The sequence below is a fragment of the Erithacus rubecula genome (genome assembly GCF_903797595.1).
Source record: "Erithacus rubecula genome assembly, chromosome: 11".
In the NCBI taxonomy this organism is placed as follows: Eukaryota; Metazoa; Chordata; class Aves; order Passeriformes; family Muscicapidae; genus Erithacus; species Erithacus rubecula.
The window spans coordinates 4,367,022-4,388,673 of record NC_136663.1 but is presented as its reverse complement, the minus strand read 5'-3'; the positions used below and the strand labels follow the sequence as shown (position 1 = coordinate 4,388,673).

At 42.0% G+C, this 21,652-nt stretch overlaps 1 protein-coding gene across 1 annotated transcript in view; it reads right to left on the bottom strand.

Moving 5' to 3' along the window:
- The window catches only part of FNDC3B (fibronectin type III domain containing 3B), a 297,560-nt gene that overhangs the window by 138,748 nt on the left and 137,160 nt on the right, over positions 1-21,652 (bottom strand). The window contains exons 13-23 of the mRNA XM_079315475.1: positions 21,341-21,515; positions 20,647-20,733; positions 18,948-19,086; positions 18,336-18,407; positions 17,717-17,835; positions 16,523-16,628; positions 15,163-15,335; positions 12,680-12,793; positions 10,341-10,490; positions 6,437-6,717; positions 1,185-1,397 (exon numbers count right to left, since the gene is read on the bottom strand). Coding sequence (XP_079171601.1) covers positions 1,185-1,397; positions 6,437-6,717; positions 10,341-10,490; positions 12,680-12,793; positions 15,163-15,335; positions 16,523-16,628; positions 17,717-17,835; positions 18,336-18,407; positions 18,948-19,086; positions 20,647-20,733; positions 21,341-21,515 — 1,629 coding nt within the window. The remainder of the gene's footprint in view (positions 1-1,184; positions 1,398-6,436; positions 6,718-10,340; positions 10,491-12,679; positions 12,794-15,162; positions 15,336-16,522; positions 16,629-17,716; positions 17,836-18,335; positions 18,408-18,947; positions 19,087-20,646; positions 20,734-21,340; positions 21,516-21,652) is intronic.

Sequence of the window (21,652 nt, the reverse complement as noted above, 5' to 3'; positions counted from 1 at the left end):
GAGCTGACTGAATCCCAGGGTGCTGCAGCTGATGGGCTCCTGCCAAGCATCACTGCACTCTCAGGGAACTGTTTTTACCTGTCAGACTTTCAAATGGGTATTTATATTCATTGGACACCTCTCAGGATTAATACAGGGGAGCATGTACCCTCTCTGCATCAGTACAGTTGAGATACTGGGAGGTATTAAGGCATTATTCATGGTGGGTTTATTAATTAAAATTAGAACTTTTGGGCCAGATTTTCAGCTGGCATAAACTCAGCATAGCTCTATTTAAATTAAAGGAATTGTGCTAATTTACATCAAATTATGATCTGTGCTGAAGGTCTCTAAGGATTATCTACTCAATAAGTCCCTTATTTTAGCTAATTGAAGTAGTTGAGAGTGTTTCTTAGTAAATTATGAACCATCTATGATATTTATTCATTGAAGAGCTCAGACTATTAGGCAATACTTGCATATTGTCTTTTTTTCTTTCCCTTTTTTAACTGAATATATCTCATCACAACTTTGGAGCTACATTAGCAAATCTTCCCATACAAAGCTCACATGGGAAGATAGTTTTTGCTTAGCACTGACTGTCTGATCTAAACACAGATTTTTTGTTTGTTTGTTTCTTGCACACCTTATTTCAAAATTATTATGGAGCTACCAAGCTGATGCCAAGCTCATATTTTCTAATGCTGTAAAACATTACAGCTATAAAATCAAGACCACCATGCTGCCCAAAAAACATTGTTCTGCACAGTTTTACTTTACCTAGAACTCTGATTTGTAACCCTTGGCTTTATTAATACACACAGCAAGCTGGGTGTTTCATATATTCCAAAAGATAAAGCACTGAAACTTGATTTTAAAATGACTGGCAGAAAGGTGAGGGTTTTGCTGAAATTTCACCAGAACATGACTGATTTCTGTTAGACTGGCAGTGTTAGGTTAAGGGTTGGACTCAACAATTTAGAGGTGTTTGCAGCCTTGGTGATGCCATGATGCTGTATCAGTTACAGCTTTGCTACATAACCTGCTCAGACTACAGGCACAGAATGCCTATTAAAACAGTATTTTGTACATAATGGCAGGCACAAAGCAATCAGGAAAACAAAATTTTTCCTTCGCTCACAACTGTGTTATGATGAACCAGAACTCCTTTTTATCAGCACAAGGAAAAGATTCATGTCTCTTACCTTTTATTTCTGTCTTCTATCTGCAAGATATAGACCATGTCATCAGCAGAGTGAAGCTTGGAGCTGCTGTCTCCCCACTTCAGCTTCAGGCTCTGAGGCCCTGCTGCAGCACACTCCAGCCGTGGAGGTAAGGGTGGTAATGGCCTGGTTTTTGCTTTAATAAAGTGGCTAAAAGGTCCAGCTCCAATTTCATTGACAGCCTGGATCCTGATCCTAAAACAACAGCAAGAGGATTAATGTTAGATGATGTACTTTTATGAGGTTTTTGATATAAACATGTCCCAAGGGACAAATGAGCCTCCTGGGGCTGGCTGCTCCATCCCAGCCACAGTGCCCCAGTGGATGGTTATGGTTATCTAACAATGATCATGGGCTAATTTGGGTGAAACCATTCAGGAAAAGCACCCCATCCCCAGGCTGGCAAACACCCTGAAGACCCAGAGCAGTGCTCTCTCACTGTCTCACACAGCACACTATTTAATCACAGGAAACTCTGCTGGGAGGAACTCATGGAGAAGGTTAAATCCACAAACCTCCTACACTCTGCCACAAACTGCAGAAATGCTAACTGCCAGTGAACTCTCCATTAGATCAAATAAATGCTGGACCCAAGTCACTCTCCCAAGATGCACAAAAGCCCTTGAGCTATTTGAGGTCATCAAGAAGAAAAGCAGACCTCCTGCCTGGTCACAGCAGCTTGAATTTGGAAATGTTCTTGAGACTGAGCCAGTCTTCTAAATTCTATTTCTTTCTTAAGATAGTGATTCCTGCTTTCTGCTTTGTTAATTTTCTCTTACCTGTCTGCAATATCACACTTTTTAGATATATGCATGCACTGACACCTGACTTATCTTGATTTTGCCAGGTATTTGCACCAGGCAAAAATGTGTCTCTTCATTCATTTTTTTTCTCACTTTTCTCTGCTGCACAGAGTTCTTGCTCCCCCCTTCTGACACACACAAATATGCAGACACACACTCCCCTTCTGACTCTGGAGCACAGTAACACTGATGGAAACTCTTAAGCCTTAAAATAGAGACAGACATCTTTACAAATGAGTGGTGACACTGGGAAAGCAGGAATTGATTTATTTGACTCTACCATGGCTGATGTGGCCACTCTTTTCTGCTGATTGCACCACCATAAAGCTCAGTAAATTGCCACTATCATTCCCAGGGCCTGAGCTTCATCAGACACACACAAACAACTAATTTTGTGTTTCCTGTGCACATGGCAGCACAATCCAAACCCAGGTGCCATCCTCCTCTGAACCCCAGGAGTGTCTGCTCAATGGGCATCAGGCCTTGGGAAGTCCAAAGGGAAGGGGAGAAGCAAGAAGGGAAACAGAAAAGGAAGAAAAGACCACGTGGAGAAGGGGAGAGAGCAGATGGTGGTGGGAAAGGACCTTGAACTGCATTATCTCTGCTCCAGCTCAGGTGGTTTTTAGTGTCCCTGCCCCAGCCTGTGACAATGAGCTTTTCCAGCTGGTGGCACAGCCAGGGTGGGCAAGAGAACATCCACAATTAAGTGGAAACCAATTACTGTTTACAGAACTGGTACTGGGAAAAATCAGCTCTTTATTTTCATGTAAAAGTATAATACAGACAAGGAGAAATATTTGCAGTAAAAGCACTTCCTGAATTCCTTTCAACTTTTCCACTAATGGTTTCTAAGTGAAAATACCCCAAACATCCTCTTGGAAAGAAAGACAGTTTAACAATCTGACAATCACAATTTGACAACAAGTTTTTTGGAAATGTAAAGACTATTTAAGAATAGTGCCTAATTCTATAGATACTGGACCAATAATATTTGCATTCATTCTCACATTTTCCCACTAAAATTTTTAAACATTTAGAAAGAAAAACCATAAATCAGACTAGGCAAATTTAGAAACCACTAAATGATCTTTAACAGACCATTCTCTCTTAAAAGATTCTTGACCCAGGGAAATAAACACACTAAACAGGATGCTATTTTCAGAGTGGTCACAAAATCCTTCATGTAGTATTCCAACAAACTGGAAAATCAACTTTTGAATTAATTTTAGAGTCGGACATGAGAAGACTTCGATTCCCTTGTTCCCATAAGAGGAATGCCACCAGTTGCAATGCATGTGCCTGTGGAAACCTGTGGGAGTTAAAATGCCATGGGCTTCCAAAGGGGAGGGGAAGCAGCATCCTGGACATGATGAACAGCAATCACACACTGCCCCACTAACCTCCACTCAAGACTCCTGGAAGAAGACTTAGCTTTACACTCTGAAATACATTTTGTTTCATAGCCTGTTTAAACTTTGCTAATTTGAGCATCCACATGAATTTCTCTCCATCTTGGATGACCTATTACTTGACATGGTTTAAAAAGAAAAAAAAATATAGATTTTTTTTATTCCTAAACCAAATTAAATGCTGCTACTAAAATTTAATAATGTTACTATATATTTCTGTACACTGTGTAACTTCAGAAGAGAAGAAGCTTTCTTAAAAATTTGAAGTTGTTTTGCAGTGAAGTATCTCAACAGCAGAACACAATTATCTATGGAATGTGTTAAGTGAAGCTTGGGAACAGAGTGTAATAGAAAATTGGTGTTTCTGTGACTGTTGAATTTTTATTTATTATGGAATATTTATTAACTCACTCCTAGTTACATCAGTTCACAGAAAACCAGGCCAAATATATTACCCTATAATCTGAGTTTCCAGAGCTTTGTGGCTGTGTCAATAAAGCAGAGAGACTGCAGAAATCAGACATATTTCTGCAGCTGCTCAGCAGCCAGGATGTTTACACAGTGCTCTGGGGAGGCATCAGCTCTGCAGCAGCAGAGCTGGAATCCTGACTCAGCCCTGCCATGGCCACTTGCAGTGTGACAGAGGCATCTTCAGCCCCTCCTGCCTCAAATGCATTTTGGGATGGAAATCCTTCTCATGGGATGGAAATCCTTCTCATGGGATGGAAATCCTTCTCATGGGATGCTGGTTGGATTTGCTGCTCCAACTTGTCAGCCTGGAGCCCATCTCTGCAGAGAGCTGGATTTCTCCCTGTGCTCTTGGGCTGCTCCTGTTATGGTCACTCCCACAGAGAATCTGGAAGCAAAGCAGTGCCAGACCCAAGCTAACAGCCCCAAGAGGGTGGACCCACATGGACAGGCATTCACACCCTATCCAAAACAATTTAAATTTCCAATTTTGGACTTGTTGGGTTCATAACAACCAAGATTTGCTTTCAATCTTTGTTTCCCACAACCAAAAACATTGACAGTGGAATTCCAACTCAACTGAAACATATAAACCCTTTGCTGATCTACTTCAAATTCTGCTGAAACTTTGGCAAGGGAGTTCAGAGCCTCAAACCCAGCAGTACTTGGCTTGTTTAGGAAAAGTATGTTCACTGTTTTTAAACACAGCAAGGAATAAACACTTGAGAGGAAGAAGAGTAAGTTGTGTTAAACAAAACTGACACGAAAAGAATACTGATGAGTGGAGAAATGAAGAGAATGAGATCAGTGATGTTCTGAGAGATTCTTCTGATTCAGCCAGGAGGGCAGAAAATGCACCAAGGTTTAGCACACAGCCTGATAATCCTGTTCCTTGAGGATTTGTTTATCTGGACAGACATTCCTTGATCAAAGACAGGTGTCAAGATATGCTTGAAGAAGAAATAGCAGTGAAGAAGTTAATGATTGAAACACTTTGACAAATCTGTTTTTGATTAGCAAAATAATACTTCAAACTATTGATGAAGTGCATTTGCAATCCAACTGTAGTTACTTGTCTTCCCTTACAGGAATGAGATGCAAGATTTGGGGGTTTCTTTCTCTTATTCTATTTAAGAAATGAGCTTTTCTACATTATTACTTCTGATTAGCCATCCATTGGTCTCTGCTCTTCAAGTGTTGTTTTTTGTTTTTTTTTTTTGGTAGGAACTTAGTCTTACAATAATATTTAGAACAGTTAATGCTTGTGGCTTTGGCTGTTTCATTTGGACCAGAGACAGGACGAATCCTAGACTAAAACTATGTAATTTAATATGGTGCTTCTTACAAAATAATGAAATAAGAATGAAAAAAAAAAATCATTCCACTCTCCATTTTTAAACCTTGAAGAAGACATTTTCTTTAAGGAAGCTGTAGACAATCAAGAATCAGCTAAAAAAGAGACTGAAGTAAGACTTTGGTGAAGAATTTAAACGGCACATTCTGTCTTGAATCAGTTGCTAAAAGTTCCCTTTTCAGCTTTTTTGGGTCTTGCTTGAACAAACATTTGAGGAGAAACCAGGGAATACAAAACTGCCCAAAGATGATGAATTTCCACAGCTGGATGACCAATCCACAGACAAACTCTTCAACTTTATATGAATGATCTGTGAGCAAGCAATGTGCTCCTCACTTTAAATAACTTCTAGTGAATGCATTTGTATCCTTGCTACAACAAGTCCTCTTTCCTTGGGTACATAATAAAATTTGATTTATAAACTTATCATTTACAAGACCTGTAGGATTGTGACCTCGAATATGAATTTAAAAAAAAAAAAAGAAAAATATTACAGCAAGTCTGTGACATCTCTAATTTTACAACTCTGTGACAAAATTTCAGTCTTTATCAGAACAGTACTTAAAATAGAATTTCTTTTGTCACATATTCTGTTGTATTGCTGTTCATTGCCTGCATGGAACCATTTTTCTTTCTTAATTAGCAATTAGGGAGAAAACATATACATCTGAACATTAAACTAATAAAATTTTGGCAATGCCACTTATCAATTTAGACTCTGAAGCAATATAAATTGGTTTTAAATTCAGATCAACTTTTCATTAATCTCCATATACCAGAGACAAAAAATAGCTGCAACTATACAAATAAAAGTTTGTTGTGTGAAAGTTGCTAACTCTACTCAGGGATCTATAGCTTAATTTAATCCCTTGGAAGAGTACTTTTATGTAGCTGAAAAATATTATGAGATGTAAAGTTAATTTTAATTACTTCTTATTTTTAAAATTTATTATTAGCAGTGTGACCTTACCTTAGCAGAGCAACTCAAAAAGGAGAGATCAGAGATAACGCAAGGAGAGGAGAGGACAAAAAGGCGGGAGAAAAAAACATCTGAACACAAACTACCACAATCCATCCCATCAAGGAATGCCTGCAGCTCCCTATGCTCCTAGGCTGGTTCTCTGGGGTGCTGGTTTGCATTTTCAGGCCCTGCCATGCCATGAGCATCTCCACGTGAAGCTGGGGAGCCCCAGCACTCACCGGTACGAGGTCTCGGGCAGCAAGCCCTCGAGGACGTGGCGCGTCACCTTCCCCACGGGCACGCTGAGCTCGCCCAGCTCGATGTTGTAGGATGTGATCTCAGCCCCGTTATTGCTTGGCTCTTCCCAGCTCAGGACAAGGCACACAGAGGGTGAGGGCTGGCAGGCAGCCACGTGCTCGTCCTCCAGCACGCACAGGCTGGGGACGGCGTCAGGCACGGCGGCAGGGATTCTGCAGGTCACCAGCTCGCTGTAGGGTCCAGCTCCAGCCTGGTTAATGGCCTGGGTGTGAAAACAATCAACATTTACCAGTGTTCTCCACATGTGTATCGAGCTCAGAATGATGAACTGTGCAGCCTGCAAGAGCTGCATGAATTAATTCTTCGGAAGGTATGCACTGCTGGCTTCTTCTCTAGAGCATGACTCACACCTCTGCTATCCTAGGGAATTAGTTCCTTTGTCACTTAGGAATGTCTCAAAAATACTGGAGAATATTTCTCTTTCCCTTAACAGATATTTAGTAACTCTTTTATCAGTGGCAAACTTTGGTTAGTAAGGCAAAATGTCATAGTCATGCTGCCAGTGACAGGTGATATCAGCAAACTGGCTACCCAAAATTACTGAGCCACCCAGTACAAAGTCCCCAGTATGCAGGGTGGCCCAACAGGTGCTTCATGCAAGCAAAAATATCCCTAAAGATAAGGGATATTTGGCTTGTTAAAAACTACCCTTGTTCCTAATTTGGAAAATGGATAACTAATTTCATGCTAAAAAGCTTCTGATATAAAAATATAGAACCTCAGCAGAGCATTAAGCCTATGACTCAACATTTCCCCAGAATCACAGAATCATTAAAGTTGGAAAAGTCATAATTCACCACCAAACCACAATCAAAGCACAAAGGCTCAGTCTCTCCCACAAAACTGGAGAGTAACAATTTATCAAGCTTCTCAACCTAAATCCTAGATCCTGAATACCAATGGAAACAAAGCTTCAAAACCTGGCCCCTTTCTGCTCATTAATTAGAGGCTGTTGTCTTTGCAAGCCCAACATTGCACAGTTGTACAGGCCTGGGGTTTTATCATCTGATGCTCAGCCAGTGGCAAAAGCTGTACCCATTGCACTGGAATTGCCTAGGGACTGAGTGATGCTACCTCCTCAGGATTATTATAAACTCAATCACAGAACCATGCAGGCTGGAAGGGACTGGGGGACTCATCTCATCCAAACTGCTGCTCCAGCCAGGATCAGACATTGCACACCAGGCTACTCAGGCTTTTTTTCCAGTTGGGTCTTGAAAAATTCCAGGTGTGTAGATTGCACACCTCTCTGGACTACTGTTAGATCCTTAATTGCCTGCACAGTGATATATTTTCTTTATATCTCATCTGAACATCCCTATTTCAGCCTGGAGCAACACTGGATGGGGCATTCCAGGCTGTCAGGAATGGCATGAAATGGGCAATCCCACCTTCCCTGGACCTGCTTGCTGGGCTCCTCCTGACAGCCCAGCATCCTGCCAGCACACAAGGCATGGGGAGGGCTTACAGAACATGGTACAGCAGAAACTACAGGAGTCCAGAAGGCACAGACCTCCAGAAACACCTTTGATGCTGCCCAGCACCATTTACATTTCCTTTACATTTGGAAAAGTTAGCCCAGAGTCTCCCATCAGGTTACAATTAATTAAAAAATCCAGGCTTACAATACTGCCAGCAGGACTCTGATGGCAATGACATGACACATCAAACAACTGTTTGATTTCTAACCTATGCTTAACTGCAGTGAATAACTTATTTCTGTTCTGCATAATGCAAACACAAAGCCATGTTCTGTTTTTTCCAGGAGACGTTTTGTTCAACTGGAGAAAGAGATAATAAAGTTACATTTGTCAGCCTTTAAAAAGCCCTTCAAAACAAATCCTGCTCGGGGGAAATCTTCTATTTAGTGCAGTGCTCCTGGAGCTGTTAGAAGTGAGCCCTGCTTTGTGCTCTGCCAATGATATGATTTGTCTTGCCCCTAAACCAGTGTTTGGCCATTTGTATCTTGCTCCAAGCATTTGATTGTCAGTGGTGTTTTTTAACTGCTTTATTGGACAATCTCATCTCCATAACTGATGGGGCTTTGCTGCCAGGCTGCTTTCCCCTGCCACCCCCAAATGACACAATATTTTCCCTTTGCAGAAGCCACTACTGTTTTCAGGAATATTCATTACAGGAAAAAAGTTGAGCAACGGTAAAGACAATTGTCTGCCCTGCAGTTAGATATGTCTGATTCCTCTTTTTTACTGAGTTACTGGAGACTGATATAGCACTGTGTGTTTATTAGAAGGATGAATAAATGTGGTTAGGAGGATCTTTATTTTTAAAAAGGAAATTTTTCTGTTAAAGCTGGTGATAGATAAAATAAGCTAATATTTCTGACATTATTTAACTTCCTTTGTATGTTATATCTATTTTGTAGTCAGATTTTTGTGTAACTGTTTGAAGATTACGGTGTATCTTTTAAGGCATTCTTTTCCACATATTACAGAGGATCAGATCCAGAGGATGAAGCTCTCCAGACAGTAACACCTGAGTCACTGATGCACTTCAATAAAAAATCTTCTTGCTGCTGTGCCTTTCCTGTAACTTCTGCCTATGGATTAAATTATACTGGCTGCATTAAAAACTGAGTAGACTTGTGCAGCATTTTTGTGGCAGGTAGTTTGAAATAAGCACCCACTGGAAATCAAAGATGCCATACAGCTGCCTGTTTCCATTTTTAACACAAAATTTTCCTTGGGCTCCCCACAGCAGTGGTCTCAGAGTCTCCTCCCTGCCCAGCAGATGCTGAATGCTCTCCCTCTTGCAGAAACAAGAGGCACTTTCTGGCTCACACCTCCCAGCCACTCACACATTCCCTCATTCTGCTTCCCCCACAGAGCCAGAGCAAGGTACAGACCAGCTCTGGCCAAGACACAAAATACATTTGAGTGCCCTTGGAGCTGTGGGGCCTGAGCTCTTGGGCTGCTGGCCAGCTCCTCCAAACCTTCTTCCCAAAAAAATGAAAAAAATTCAATATCCTGCTTTAAAAGAAAAAAAAAAAACAACAAAAAAACTGTAAGAAGGAAACACTCAACAGAAGCTTGTTTTCCCTGATCAAAGAGATTATTCTGGGTGGTCCACATGTTACCAGCTGGGTGGGTATTTGGGTTGGATTAGTGTTGGTTCTGTCTTCACATGCAAATGTATCTTGTGCAAGAGTATCTTAGTAAAATATTTCTATTTCACTCCCAGTTGCTTTACCTTCCATTTATTTATCAGAAGACATAAAGGATGAAAAGTACTAGTTTTTTACTTCCATACAGATGTACAAAACATATTTTAACTGCTACTTTTTACTGAAAATAATAGGAGATCAAAGAAAAAGGAATCATGTAGAGACACTTCATGAGATTCAATTTCACAAATCTAAGAGACAAAATGGCAAAGATGGGAACTCACTTTTTGACAGGTACCATCCCCTGTACACACAGGAATTTATTCTGCTTTGCCTTACTGGATAAAATAAACAGGTGCTGCTACTCATTATTTAAGCCAGGGAAATCTTCAATATCTAGTTGGAAGGTAGATATTATTTGCCTCTCCTTACAATGAACAGTTTTTGTTTTTTTTATTTTCTAAACCATTACCATTTTGTTTTGGTGTCAGAGGGCAAGGTGGCTGTTACAAGCACTAGCCACTGAAAGTAACAAAACACAAGAGCAATTTTTAAGTAGCACTTCAGTCTGTATTGCTTCAAATAAATGTGCATGCCCTGCCTTGCAGAGCACGACTTGAGAAGGGTTATTGATGAAATAAGAGCAGCAGTGGAAGGAAACTCAGTTTGGATCTCAGAGGGCAATGCATGCAGCCCTGCCTTACCTGTAGCCTGCAGCAGTAATGTGCTGCTGCCAACAAGTCACTGACTTCAAAGCAGGTTTCTGTGCCACTATATGCAAGCTGTAGAGATTCCTCCTCTTCTCCCCACTCTAATCTGTATTCAGAGATGTCAGTACCAGAACATTCAGGACTCTGCAACACAAATATTTATGTGGTTCAGATCAGAAATGAGCACTTTGGATCGCTGTGTTTCACTGGGGAAGGAAAAAAAGTACATGGGAAAAAAAAACCCAACAATCACCCTTATTTTTAAATTAATACTCCATTACTGCTGCAAATAGAAATGTACTGAGTTAATGTTCCCTGAGAGGCTACTGAAACAGGACAATTCTGCACAAAAATTACCTGATTGAAATTCAGAGAAATGAGTGTACGCAGCTACTTTGCTTTCCATCAGGACACTCAGGAATAAATTGTCTCTCCACTGGCTTGGCAGAAGCTCAACCATGGAGAACATAAAAAAAAGCATCAGTCTAGTGCAGCCTAGCTGAGAGATCAAAACACAGCTCTGGAAGCCCTGGCCTTGGAGCCTGAAGCTGTGCTGAGAAAAGAACCACCTCAGCAAGGGAGGAGCTGGCCTGAGGTTCTCTGTGGAAGACACCCATCAGTCCCAGAAGGGGAGCTGGGAGTGTGGATCCATTCACATCCACAGTGACACTCCCATGGGATCACAGAATTACCAAATGGTTTGGGTTGAATGGGACCTTGAAGATCACCTTGTTCCACCCCCTGCCATGGACAGGACACCTTCATCAGACCAGGCTGCTCCAGCCCCATCCAACCCTTGAGAACTCCAGGGATGGGGCAGCTTCTCTGGGCAAACTGTTTTAGTGTCTCACCTCATTCACAACACAGAATGTCTTCCCAATATCTAATCTAAACCTGTCCCCTTCCACATATCCCCAGCAATCCCTTTATTGATGGAAACACAAATTCAATGCCTGAACGTGCTGGAGATGAGCCAATACAGGCAAAACAGCACAGTTCCCAAACCAAACCAATCAGTGTTTTTAACAGAACTACCTAGAGCTGTACTGTGTGGCCTGAAGCAGCTCTGCCTGAAGTGTGGCCTGCAAGGACTTTGTGATTTTGACAGGCAAGATGAAATTTCCAGTGCAAGGATCCAGAGCCTTGCTGCACAACTCTGCAGAGGCACAGGGGCTCCTCTGCCTCAGAGCTTCCAGCTGTTTGAGCAGGAACATTCAGAGCTCCTAAGCCAGATTTCAGAACAATGTGCAAAAAAAAGCATCATAATAGGCATCACAGTGTGCTCTCTAGCCACACTCCACAGTGCTTCACTGTTTTTGCTTCTTATTCAGATCAGCCAAAAAATGACACTCTTTAAGAAAACAACCACTGCAAACCACAGCTTCATTTTTAGCTAGAATAAACAAATATATCCTTCAAATAAATAGAGAACCTACCAGAACCACTGCTTCATGGCTGGGGAGAGCAAATCCCTGACCATTAAAAGGCAACATTTGAAGGTTAAATGAGATTTCTAGTTGCAAAAAATATTAATAGCCCCAAACTGCACCAAATACATCTTTGTTATAAAATTAAATGCAGATTATGTTTGGATATAGATATGTCCTTAGCACAATTTATTTGAGCATCTTGTGAATGTCAGTGACTTCCTTCTCAACAGGGGCATTGTTTTGGGGAGGAGCCCAATATAAGCAGGTCTGGAATGGCTGCTAGATTTTCACTGAAGTCTGTGGCAGAACCACATCACAGTATTATTTATCTGTATACCATTATTTATGATAACATCCTTTCTTTTCTGCCTTAATTAGACAACATTTTTTTCTTTAATGGCACCAATCATCCCCATAGCACTTCAGTTAAAAAGTGTCTTGAGCCCCAATGCCTAAGATGCTGCAGAATGAAGGAGGAATGCACACAAACTAAAATAAAAGTAAATATTTGGGGAAGAGACAAACAATTCTTGAGGAGCAAAAAGCCCTACATTGTAAGCATTTATGGAGAGTTAATTTCATATCAGAGACTCCAGTTTCAGCCAAAATCAAATATTTGTCTTCATAATTCCAGTTGAGGACATGCTGATGTACTAAAAGCTTGCAGAGAGCATTTCTATCATCAGATGCCAGTGCAGGAGGCCTTGTGTCTGAATCTTGGCCTGGAAGACTTTGTGTAATTCTTCAGAGCAAGGGAGAGAAGATGATTTTCTAAAATAGAATAGTTTCTACACAGGGTTTTCCTGCACAAAAAGATAAACAGCTCTTGGCTCACTTTTGAGTTCTGTTGTGAGCATATCAGTGGTGGAATCAAACCAGCAGAGAGCTGACTTACTGACTCACCTCCCAGCTGACCAGGACCCGTGTGTGGGACAGGAAGGACAGGGAAGGTGCTCTGCACTGGCCTGGGGGTCCTGCTGCTGTGGTCACCTCTGTCACCTCTGAATATGGCCCGTACTGGAGGGAACAAGGTGTTGTTATCATTATTATTATTATTATACAGGTGTACATCCATCTCAAAGTCCTTAAGGGCTTTCCAAGAACAGCACATGAACTTTTTCAGAGCACTAAACTTTCTCAAAGAGAGACTGGGCTTGCAATACCTGGCACCAAACAGCAGAGCTCAGGAGGAGCCCACAGAAATGACTCAGAGTTGAAGTGTGAGGTGGGCTCAGGAACAAGCAGAGAGCATTGTACATCCTTTGTGCATCCTCCTGTGTGGCTCATGAAAGCAGAAACCACCTCCAATTTGCCCAAAAGTGAGAATGAGCACACAGTAACTGAGGAACAGTTTGCGTCTCTCTGCCTTACCTTAGCACAGCGTGTTCACGTATCATAACCAGCTTCTCATGGATACAAAGGGGAGCACAGCAAGAGCAAAGCACATCCTGGAGTCCACTTCCAGCTTCTTTTACATGAAATGCCTGCCCCAAGTTACTTGTAAAAGGACAGGATGTGCTGGAGCCCCAGCCTGGTACAAGGTGCAGGGACATGCTGCACACACGCTGTGGATGCTCCGCTCCACGAGCAGCTCAGCTCAGACAAACCCTGAGCCCGTGGCAGGAGAATCATTTAAATGCAGATTAGCAAAAAAAAAAAAAAAAAAAAAGCCAATTTTCAGCAGTCTGGGAGCCTGGCTACAGCCAGCAGTGTGAGGACAAGAGATAGCACTGAAACAGCTTTTCTGAGGCCTCCTGAGTGGAAGAGTGAAGTTTGCTCAGTACATCCCCAAGTTAATTAGAAATCGTTCTCCAGAACAAAGGAGCTTCACTTGGAAGCAATTAGAGGAAAACCACTGATATTTAGTTGTTTTGTAATGAAATATTAGTAAGCATGAAAAAATGAGCCACTACAAAAAGGCCAAATGACACAGAAATTATGAACCACAGAAAACTTCTCATCAGATGTGTCAATATCTACCATCAAGGAAAGGCCAACACTGATTGCTTTGTCTTACAAAGAATGTACATGTCAAAAAATGGCATTTATTGACTTCTGCTGTTTTTGAGGAAGAGTCTGGTAAAGGACATCCTCCCTTATTTTGCATCTGGTAGAAAACTCCTGTCAAACCAGAATCAGACCCTTCATTTAGAGCCTTATTTTTTCAGAGGGCTGAACCAGAAATGCTTTGCAACTGTTCTGCCATAGAAAAAGGACTAAAAAAAAAAGAAAAAAAGCAAGGCATCATAGCTCCCAGGTAGGCAATGGCTTTCACTCCAGCAAGCAAATCTAATCTTTCCATGTGCATTTAATTAATTTTTCACAAAAACAAAACAGTAGGTATTTTTATGACAAAACAATTTAACGGTCTTGCCAATTTTTCTAATATCCAAGTTAAGTTTTAACAGAACTTCTCCCTGTAGGTGAGCAACTTTAAACCTTTGTGTTATATTTGTCATCAAGATTTCCTGGGGAGAAACACATCAATGCATGTAGTTTAGCTGGGACTTTATGTAATACCACTAGAATGACACAAAGGCAAACATAATCAACTCAAACCTCAATGAAAAAGATTTTTGTGCAGATCTCCATGGACATCAGACAGAATTTCTGATGTATTTGGGAAGGAACTTCTTCCAAGGAAATAATTTAATAAAAAAAATCTCATCAAATCTATAAAGCTCCTATTTTTTTAAAATTGAAACAAAGAAATCACCAGAATGTGAGTTTCCCTCAAAACACACCACCTGGGTGAAACTGCAGTACTTGTTTTTACACACTTTAGATTTAAAACAAAAAGAAGGAAGGAAATGCAACAGAATGAGGATAAAGTGTCTCCCCTGCAAGCAGCTATGACTTTTAGCAGGGATTCCACACATTTGGGAGCAGCTGATTCTCAAATCACATCAACACCCGAAATCTCCTTTTAAAAGACACCCAGGTCTAAAAGTGCAGCTTTTCCTCTGAAGTTCCTGTGGAGCATTGACACGGTTTTGCCTTGGCTCGTGTGCCCTGCCCCTGGTGCAGGCAGCAGAGGCGGCAGGGCAGGGCAGGGCAGGGCAGGGCAGGGCAGGGCAGGGCAGGGCAGGGCAGGGCAGGGAAGGGCAGGGAAGGGCAGGGAAGGGCAGGGAAGGGAAGGGAAGGGAAGGGCAGGGCAGGGAAGGGAAGGGAAGGGCAGGGCAGGGAAGGGAAGGGAAGGGAAGGGAAGGGAAGGGAAGGGAAGGGAAGGGAAGGAAGGGAAGGGAAGGGAAGGGAAGGGAAGGGAAGGGAAGGGAAGGGAAGGGAAGGGAAGGGAAGGGAAGGGAAGGGAAGGGAAGGGAAGGGAAGGGAAGGGAAGGGAAGGGAAGGGAAGGGAAGGGAAGGGAAGGGAAGGGAAGGGCACGTACCCCGCCGTCGTTCCGGGCGCGCACGCGGAAGCCGTAGGTGGCCCCGGGCAGGAGGCTGCTCACGGTGCACTCCAGCTCAGGCCCGTGGTACACCTCAGAAACCATCTCTTCAGGGGCTGTCATCTCCACACTGTACTCAGAGACGGGGCAGCCACTTTCTGACTGAGGGACATCTAAAAGAGATTGTGTAAATGCATTAGCAATGTTAGGGGGTGTGAGGGAAGAGCCGTTTTTTACTTCATATGCCACAAAAACGTGTATTTCTGTATCTGTGTATAGATACACATGATGCATTTGAGCAGTGGAAAGGATAAGCAAAAAGAGTTTTTATTTAAAGAAACACTACACTTATATAGAGTAGTTTGTGAAATATGAAATAGAAAAGGCTCATTGGTTCAAGAAGGCAACACCTCTTTGAAAACATGCTTTTTGTAAAACATCATGTCTCTCACATCTTCAGCAGGTGTTTAATCATTGTTATAATTCCTTGTCCTTGAGCAGCCTGAGAAAAGGCTGCTTTCTTGGCTCCCAGGTGTATCCTAACATACACACACACACACACCTCTCTCTTCTGTTGTGGGCACCTCTGTGTGGCCAATAAAAACAATGTATTTGATAATACCTGCATATTATGTTACAAGCCAGTACCACAGAATCAAACTGCCTGGGGATCAGAAAAACAGCAGCCACCAAAATACTTCCAGGAAGCATTTGGGCAAATTTTTATACTGGTGTTGAAATATATTTGACAGTTAGAAATTTTACTTATCTAGAATTTGGCTTAACAAATGATGCTACAAAAATACTTGGATGCTGCAAGATTATCACTGTAAAGAAAGCATTCTGTTGGAAACTGGCATGTGCCTTGTATTCTGAAAAATGTGAAATTTTTGACAATTTAGCACCATGACTGTAGTCCAACATCTTTGCAAAACGGGTCCAACAGATTATGTGTGTTATACTGTGGATCAGGATTTAAATGCCACTCAAACCCCTCAATATGTTCCAACTTGAATTTTTGAAAGAAGTTATACATTAGCAATATCAAAATTATTCTGCCAAGCCAATATTGCAAATGAACAAAAAAAGAGATTTTGAGTCACTGTGTTTTTAAAATAAAAGGATAGTGATTTTAATGAAGCTGATTCTTAATAGCCCTGAGAGGGACAGGGCTAAAAAAACCAAAATGGGAGCAGAGTATAAGACCTAAAGCAGAGCTGAGCCACCACAGCTGATGAGAAGCTGCTCTTCAGGCTTTGCTGTGCACTTCCCAGTGAACAGGACACAAGCAGTAGAAAGAAAGGCTCAAGCTGAGCAGCAGAAGCAAAGTTTTAGAGCAGAGGATGCTGCCCTGGCTTACCCCACTGCAGCTGCAGCTCCCTGTGCCTCGGCTTGCCCAGGAGCCGGGGCGGGCGGCAGGGACCCGGCGCCACGCTCAGCGTACGGACAGGTAAACTCTCAGAGCACTGCAGGAGGGCAAGGAGCAGAGAGCAGTCACAACCTGAACCAGCACAGCCCAGACTGCCCTGGGGCACCAACAGAGCCCACACAGCCCTGTGGCACCAGCACAGCCCAGACACCACCCTGGTACCAACACAGCTCAGTCACTCCTGGTACCAGCACAGCCCAGACACCACCCTGGTACCAGCACAGCTCAGACTGCCCTGTGGCACTAACAGAGCCCAGACATCACCCTGGTACCATCAGAGCCCAGACACCACCCTGGTACCAACACAGCTCAGTCACTCCTGGTACCAACACAACTCAGTCACCCCACTCTAAGGATCACAGCTCAATCACCCCTCTGGTGTGATCACAGCCCAGTCACCCTCTGGCACAGCCAACACCTTCAAAGTAAGCCACAGCTTACACAGGAAATTTTCTACACCCACCACTTCATGGAAATTTATATGAACAGTAAAGGAGAGGAGATACTATCAAGCCTGTTAATACAAATGCAATTAATAGAGTTCCTTCATTAGCATTCTCAATACTAGGCTCTCTGTTTTAATTTTCCTTGGTTTCCAAATAATGTCAAGGCCTAAAGTACTCAATCTTAAATGAGAAAAAACCATATCAAAGCAGGAGGAATAAGTGTAAAAGTACTGAAGTGAATTTAAATCAAAGAGGGAAATTACAGGAACTGGGGTCTGAAAAAAGGAACTGAAAGGATTCAGCCATATGAAAGACAATTGTTACAACAAACTACCTCTTTCTGCATCTCCAGTAAATACAGGGTCAACACATGAGTCTGTGGCCTTTTTCAAGCAAGTGGCCACATCAGATAAACATGTAATGTAAATATAAACAACTACATATTGGTTTTGAGGAAACCAAATCTCATTAAATTGCAGCTTGCTGAAAAGGAAATTATGTACACATAGAAATCTAAAATTCAGCAACTTGCAGCATAAGATCAACTGCAATCAGTGTAGTTTTACTGTGCTACAGGGAAAACATCTCCCTTCTTTTGAAAGCAGTATTTTATCAAAATTAGCAGATAAATCTCAGAAAAATATCAACCCAACAGACCTTATGGTTAGACAATACCCACCTGACTGTGTCCACCAGTGCTGATACAGCACGCCCGGAGTTTATACAAAGTGCCTGGTTTCAAGTGAGTACAGGTGTATTCTGTAGCTGAGCCACTATAGGCCACTTCCCACTGATTTGCTAAAAAAAAAAAAAATACATCCAAGTTTAAAGAAGTGGAAAGCAACACATTTAGGAGTGTCTAGGAGAAAGGAAAATCTTCAGTGTGGTCTTCCACAAATGATGGGTGTCAGGAAAACCATCAGTATTACTATAAATGTTATTTCTCACTTGAAGACAAAACACAGACACACATGCAAATGCATGTATTTACAAATATAAATGAATATGAGTATTATATGTCATGTATAAACGTGCAAATATGTGCACACAAAAATATTTCTAGCTTTATCCATATAACCTAAAATTCTGCAATTACTAGTAAAAAGAGGATACCTAAAAATCCCACTTCAAAACCTTCCCAAAATCCAACTCCAGGTCACCCAGGAATACTGCAAAGTACATAACTCTCTTTCAATCACATTATTAGGGCATTAGTGATAATAACAGTAATAACCTAAAGATTCAGGACTTCCATATAGTAGCCACAGTGTTTTGAAATTGAGACAACTCAAGTTTACCTTCTGGACATCCTTGAGAAATCTCCAGCAGATACTTTAGGATTTCTGAACCACCATTATCCTGTGGAGGATCTGAAAAAAACAAAGACAAGAATAGAAGTTAAAGGTAACAAAACAATTCCAAACCTGTTTCTGACCCAGCTCTTCTCCAAACTCCTCCACATTAACTACACCAGGTTATGTGCAGCAGAAGTGGGTGACAGACATTATTTTTCAGCATGAATCAAACTAAGACTGCTGGATAATGATGATCCAAAACAAATTGTATGGAAAAAGCACTGAAAGAGAAAATGTGTGGAGGTTTGCCCCATTAATAAAGGAAGCAGCTGGAATGAAGCTGCAATGGGACATGAAATGGAGAGTGAAAAGCCTGAAGATGCACTTGAGTAAGAGTTAATCAAAACAAAAACATTTTTGCTTCTGAATACACAAGAGCGTCTACATGTCTTTTTGAATATTAAAAAAAATTAAGCTGTCAAGTTTTCCAAACGCATTCAACTTTGGACTGAGAAGGAGCATGAACAATCTAAGTTGTAACACATATTTATGCAATTTCACTTGAATTTCTTACGACCCCAAAAAGCTCTGCTGCAGCAATCTGAGCTGGCTTACCCCACTTCACACTAAAGCCATGAGATGTTATTGGCCCCTTGATCACAGGTCTGGTTGGAGGTCCTGGCCTGTCTGGGCTGGTTGTGCAGACCAACACTTCACTGGGAGAACTCCTCCCTTCCACGTTGGAAGCAAACAGCTGAAACAAAACCACAACAGGTTTGCCCTTGTTCACTGCAACTGCTTTTCTGGCAGTTCTGCATCACACTTCTTTCAGTAATTGCACAAATGTCACCAGACTGGAAGGTATGTCACATCCCAAAGTGTGTGGGATTGTAATAACATATTAGATTGTCATTATGTTTCTTTACAAACTACAGTGATTTCTTCCCCTCCCTCCATCAGCAATAGATTATGACATGTTTAAGATAGAAGCAGTCCTGGTTTTCCCTTTAAAGAAAAAGTCACTTTTAAGAATAACTTGCAGTATTTTTCTCATAAAATTCCTCATAAGAGGACTATAATAACAACTTTGCTTTTTTTCTAACTGTGTTTCTAACTGCTATTTACAACAAAGTCGTTCAGATTATCAGTAATCACACAATTAAAAGATCCAAGTTGTGTCTGTAGCCAGTGACATCAAGCTACAGATTTGTTCTGATATCAGTGCAGTTTTGTAAAATTCATGTTTAATTTGAAAGCAGTGCTGCGAAGAAGCACTAAGGGTTCTCTTCTCTCACCAGCCACAGCAGCCTTTACAACACTAAGCTAAAAGGCATCATCTCAGAGTGACAACACAAAAACTTCCCAATTCTTTGGGTAGTTCAGGCAACTTCACACGGTCTTCTGTCCCACAGAGTAGTAAAAAAGTGTTCACTTTGAGGGTGGTGAGGCCCTGGCACAGCTGCTCAGAGAAGCTGTGAATGCCCCAGGGACAGAAGTGTTCAAGGCCAGGCTGGGTGTGGCTGGCCTAGTGGAAGGTGTCCCTGTTCACAGCAGGAGGGCTGCAATCAGGTGATTTTCCAACCCAAACTGTTCTATGACTCTGTTCTTCTTTTGTTTTTGTTGCTCCTGTAGAGAAGCCAGGTGCTAGCCTCACACACAGCTTCTGGCCTTCTCCAGAGGGACACCACACTCTGGGGGGCACATCTTGTGGAGCCACTGCAGGGGACACTCAGGGATGGAAGGACAGTGGCACCACAGCTGATCCAGCACCAGCACTGGGATCAGAGACCTCAGCACAGAGAGGAAAATGACTGAGCTTGGTGCTTGCAGGAAGACTCCAGAGCATCTTCACACAGAGAAGACACCAACACCTGCTAAAATCAGCTCCAGAACCAACAGACAGATGAGGCAGGAAAGCTTCAGTCTGTGGCTGCCAGGGGAGCACACTGTGCTGGCTGGGCACCTGACAGTGTTTGCTGCATTCTGAACAAGTGAGATGGGATTTGCCACCAGGGACCAGGTTTTTGGGAGCAATGCAGCTCACTATGACCACCTCACACCCTGGGCTACATTTTCACAACATCCTCCCACGTGGTATTGAGAATTGTGATTGTTCACCCAAGTCTGAGCAACAGTACCTCCTGTGTGATAAAAGCAGAAATACAACTACTAGTTTAATCTATTGGGTCACAGTATAAAGCAAATTTGTATTTGATGACTCAGTTTTGGAAAGAACACTGAAGGACCCCCATAGTGCCTGGAAAAACCCCAAAACAGAAAATACTTCACAATGACAAGAGAGAAAAGACTTTACCCTGAATTTATACTGTGTGCTTCTTCTGAGATTTTTCACAGTACAGGCTTGCTCCTCTCCAGTGTACTTTGGGTGAAACACGCTATCCTAAAAAAATACAAAAGTAAACAAATTCCCATAACTGAGGAGTCTGAGAAAGTGCTCCTTGTGCTAGTCTCTGCCTGTAACACGTTATAGCAAAGGGGCTTTATAGCTGATTTTTTTTTTAAACAAGAACAAACATATATATAATAATATTAATTATTATTATTATTGCTACTGCTTTTAAACTGCAAGGCCACAATACTTTTTCTTTAGAAGAAATACGCTGCAGCTACCCTGAATAATGTAATTTTGCTGCAAAATAAGCACAAAACCAATTGTGGCACTTTGACCTGCTACAGAACTGGAAATGACAGATGACAGAACACAAGCCCACCAAGGAGCAGCCAGGAGGACATGGCAGACTGACCCAGCTAAGGACAAGCTGCCCTGTATCTCACAGAATCCTGTGTGGCTTTGTAAGCAATCACAGATGACAGCAGAGATTTTCAACTAAGGATTCCTAATTCTGCTGTGCAGCAGAGCAAATCACACCCTGCCAAGTACCCAGTACTCCTGGAAGGCCCTCCAAAGCAGCAGTCCATGCTGCTTCTAAGTGATCTCCAATTAATAAATCAAATCTCAGTGCACTTTACAGCAACACAGTACTCACATTATCCTCTTCCTGAATTTCCAGAGTGTAGGAAATCACTTCCTCTGGTGTGCATCCTTCTACTTTATTCCACTGCAACGAGACCCACGTCACACCAGCTCGAGTGAGCCGTGGTGCAGAAGGGGTCTGGGGAATATTGCCTGCAGTGTAGCAAACCACCTCCTGGCTGTACCCACTGCTCAGAGACACAGCAGAGAGAGGAATATTAAAAACAAACAAACAAACCAACCTCCAAACCCCCCCCGCCAAACAAAGAAACAAAGCAAACAAAACAAAAAACCCACCACAAAAACACAAAGCTTAAGAAACTTA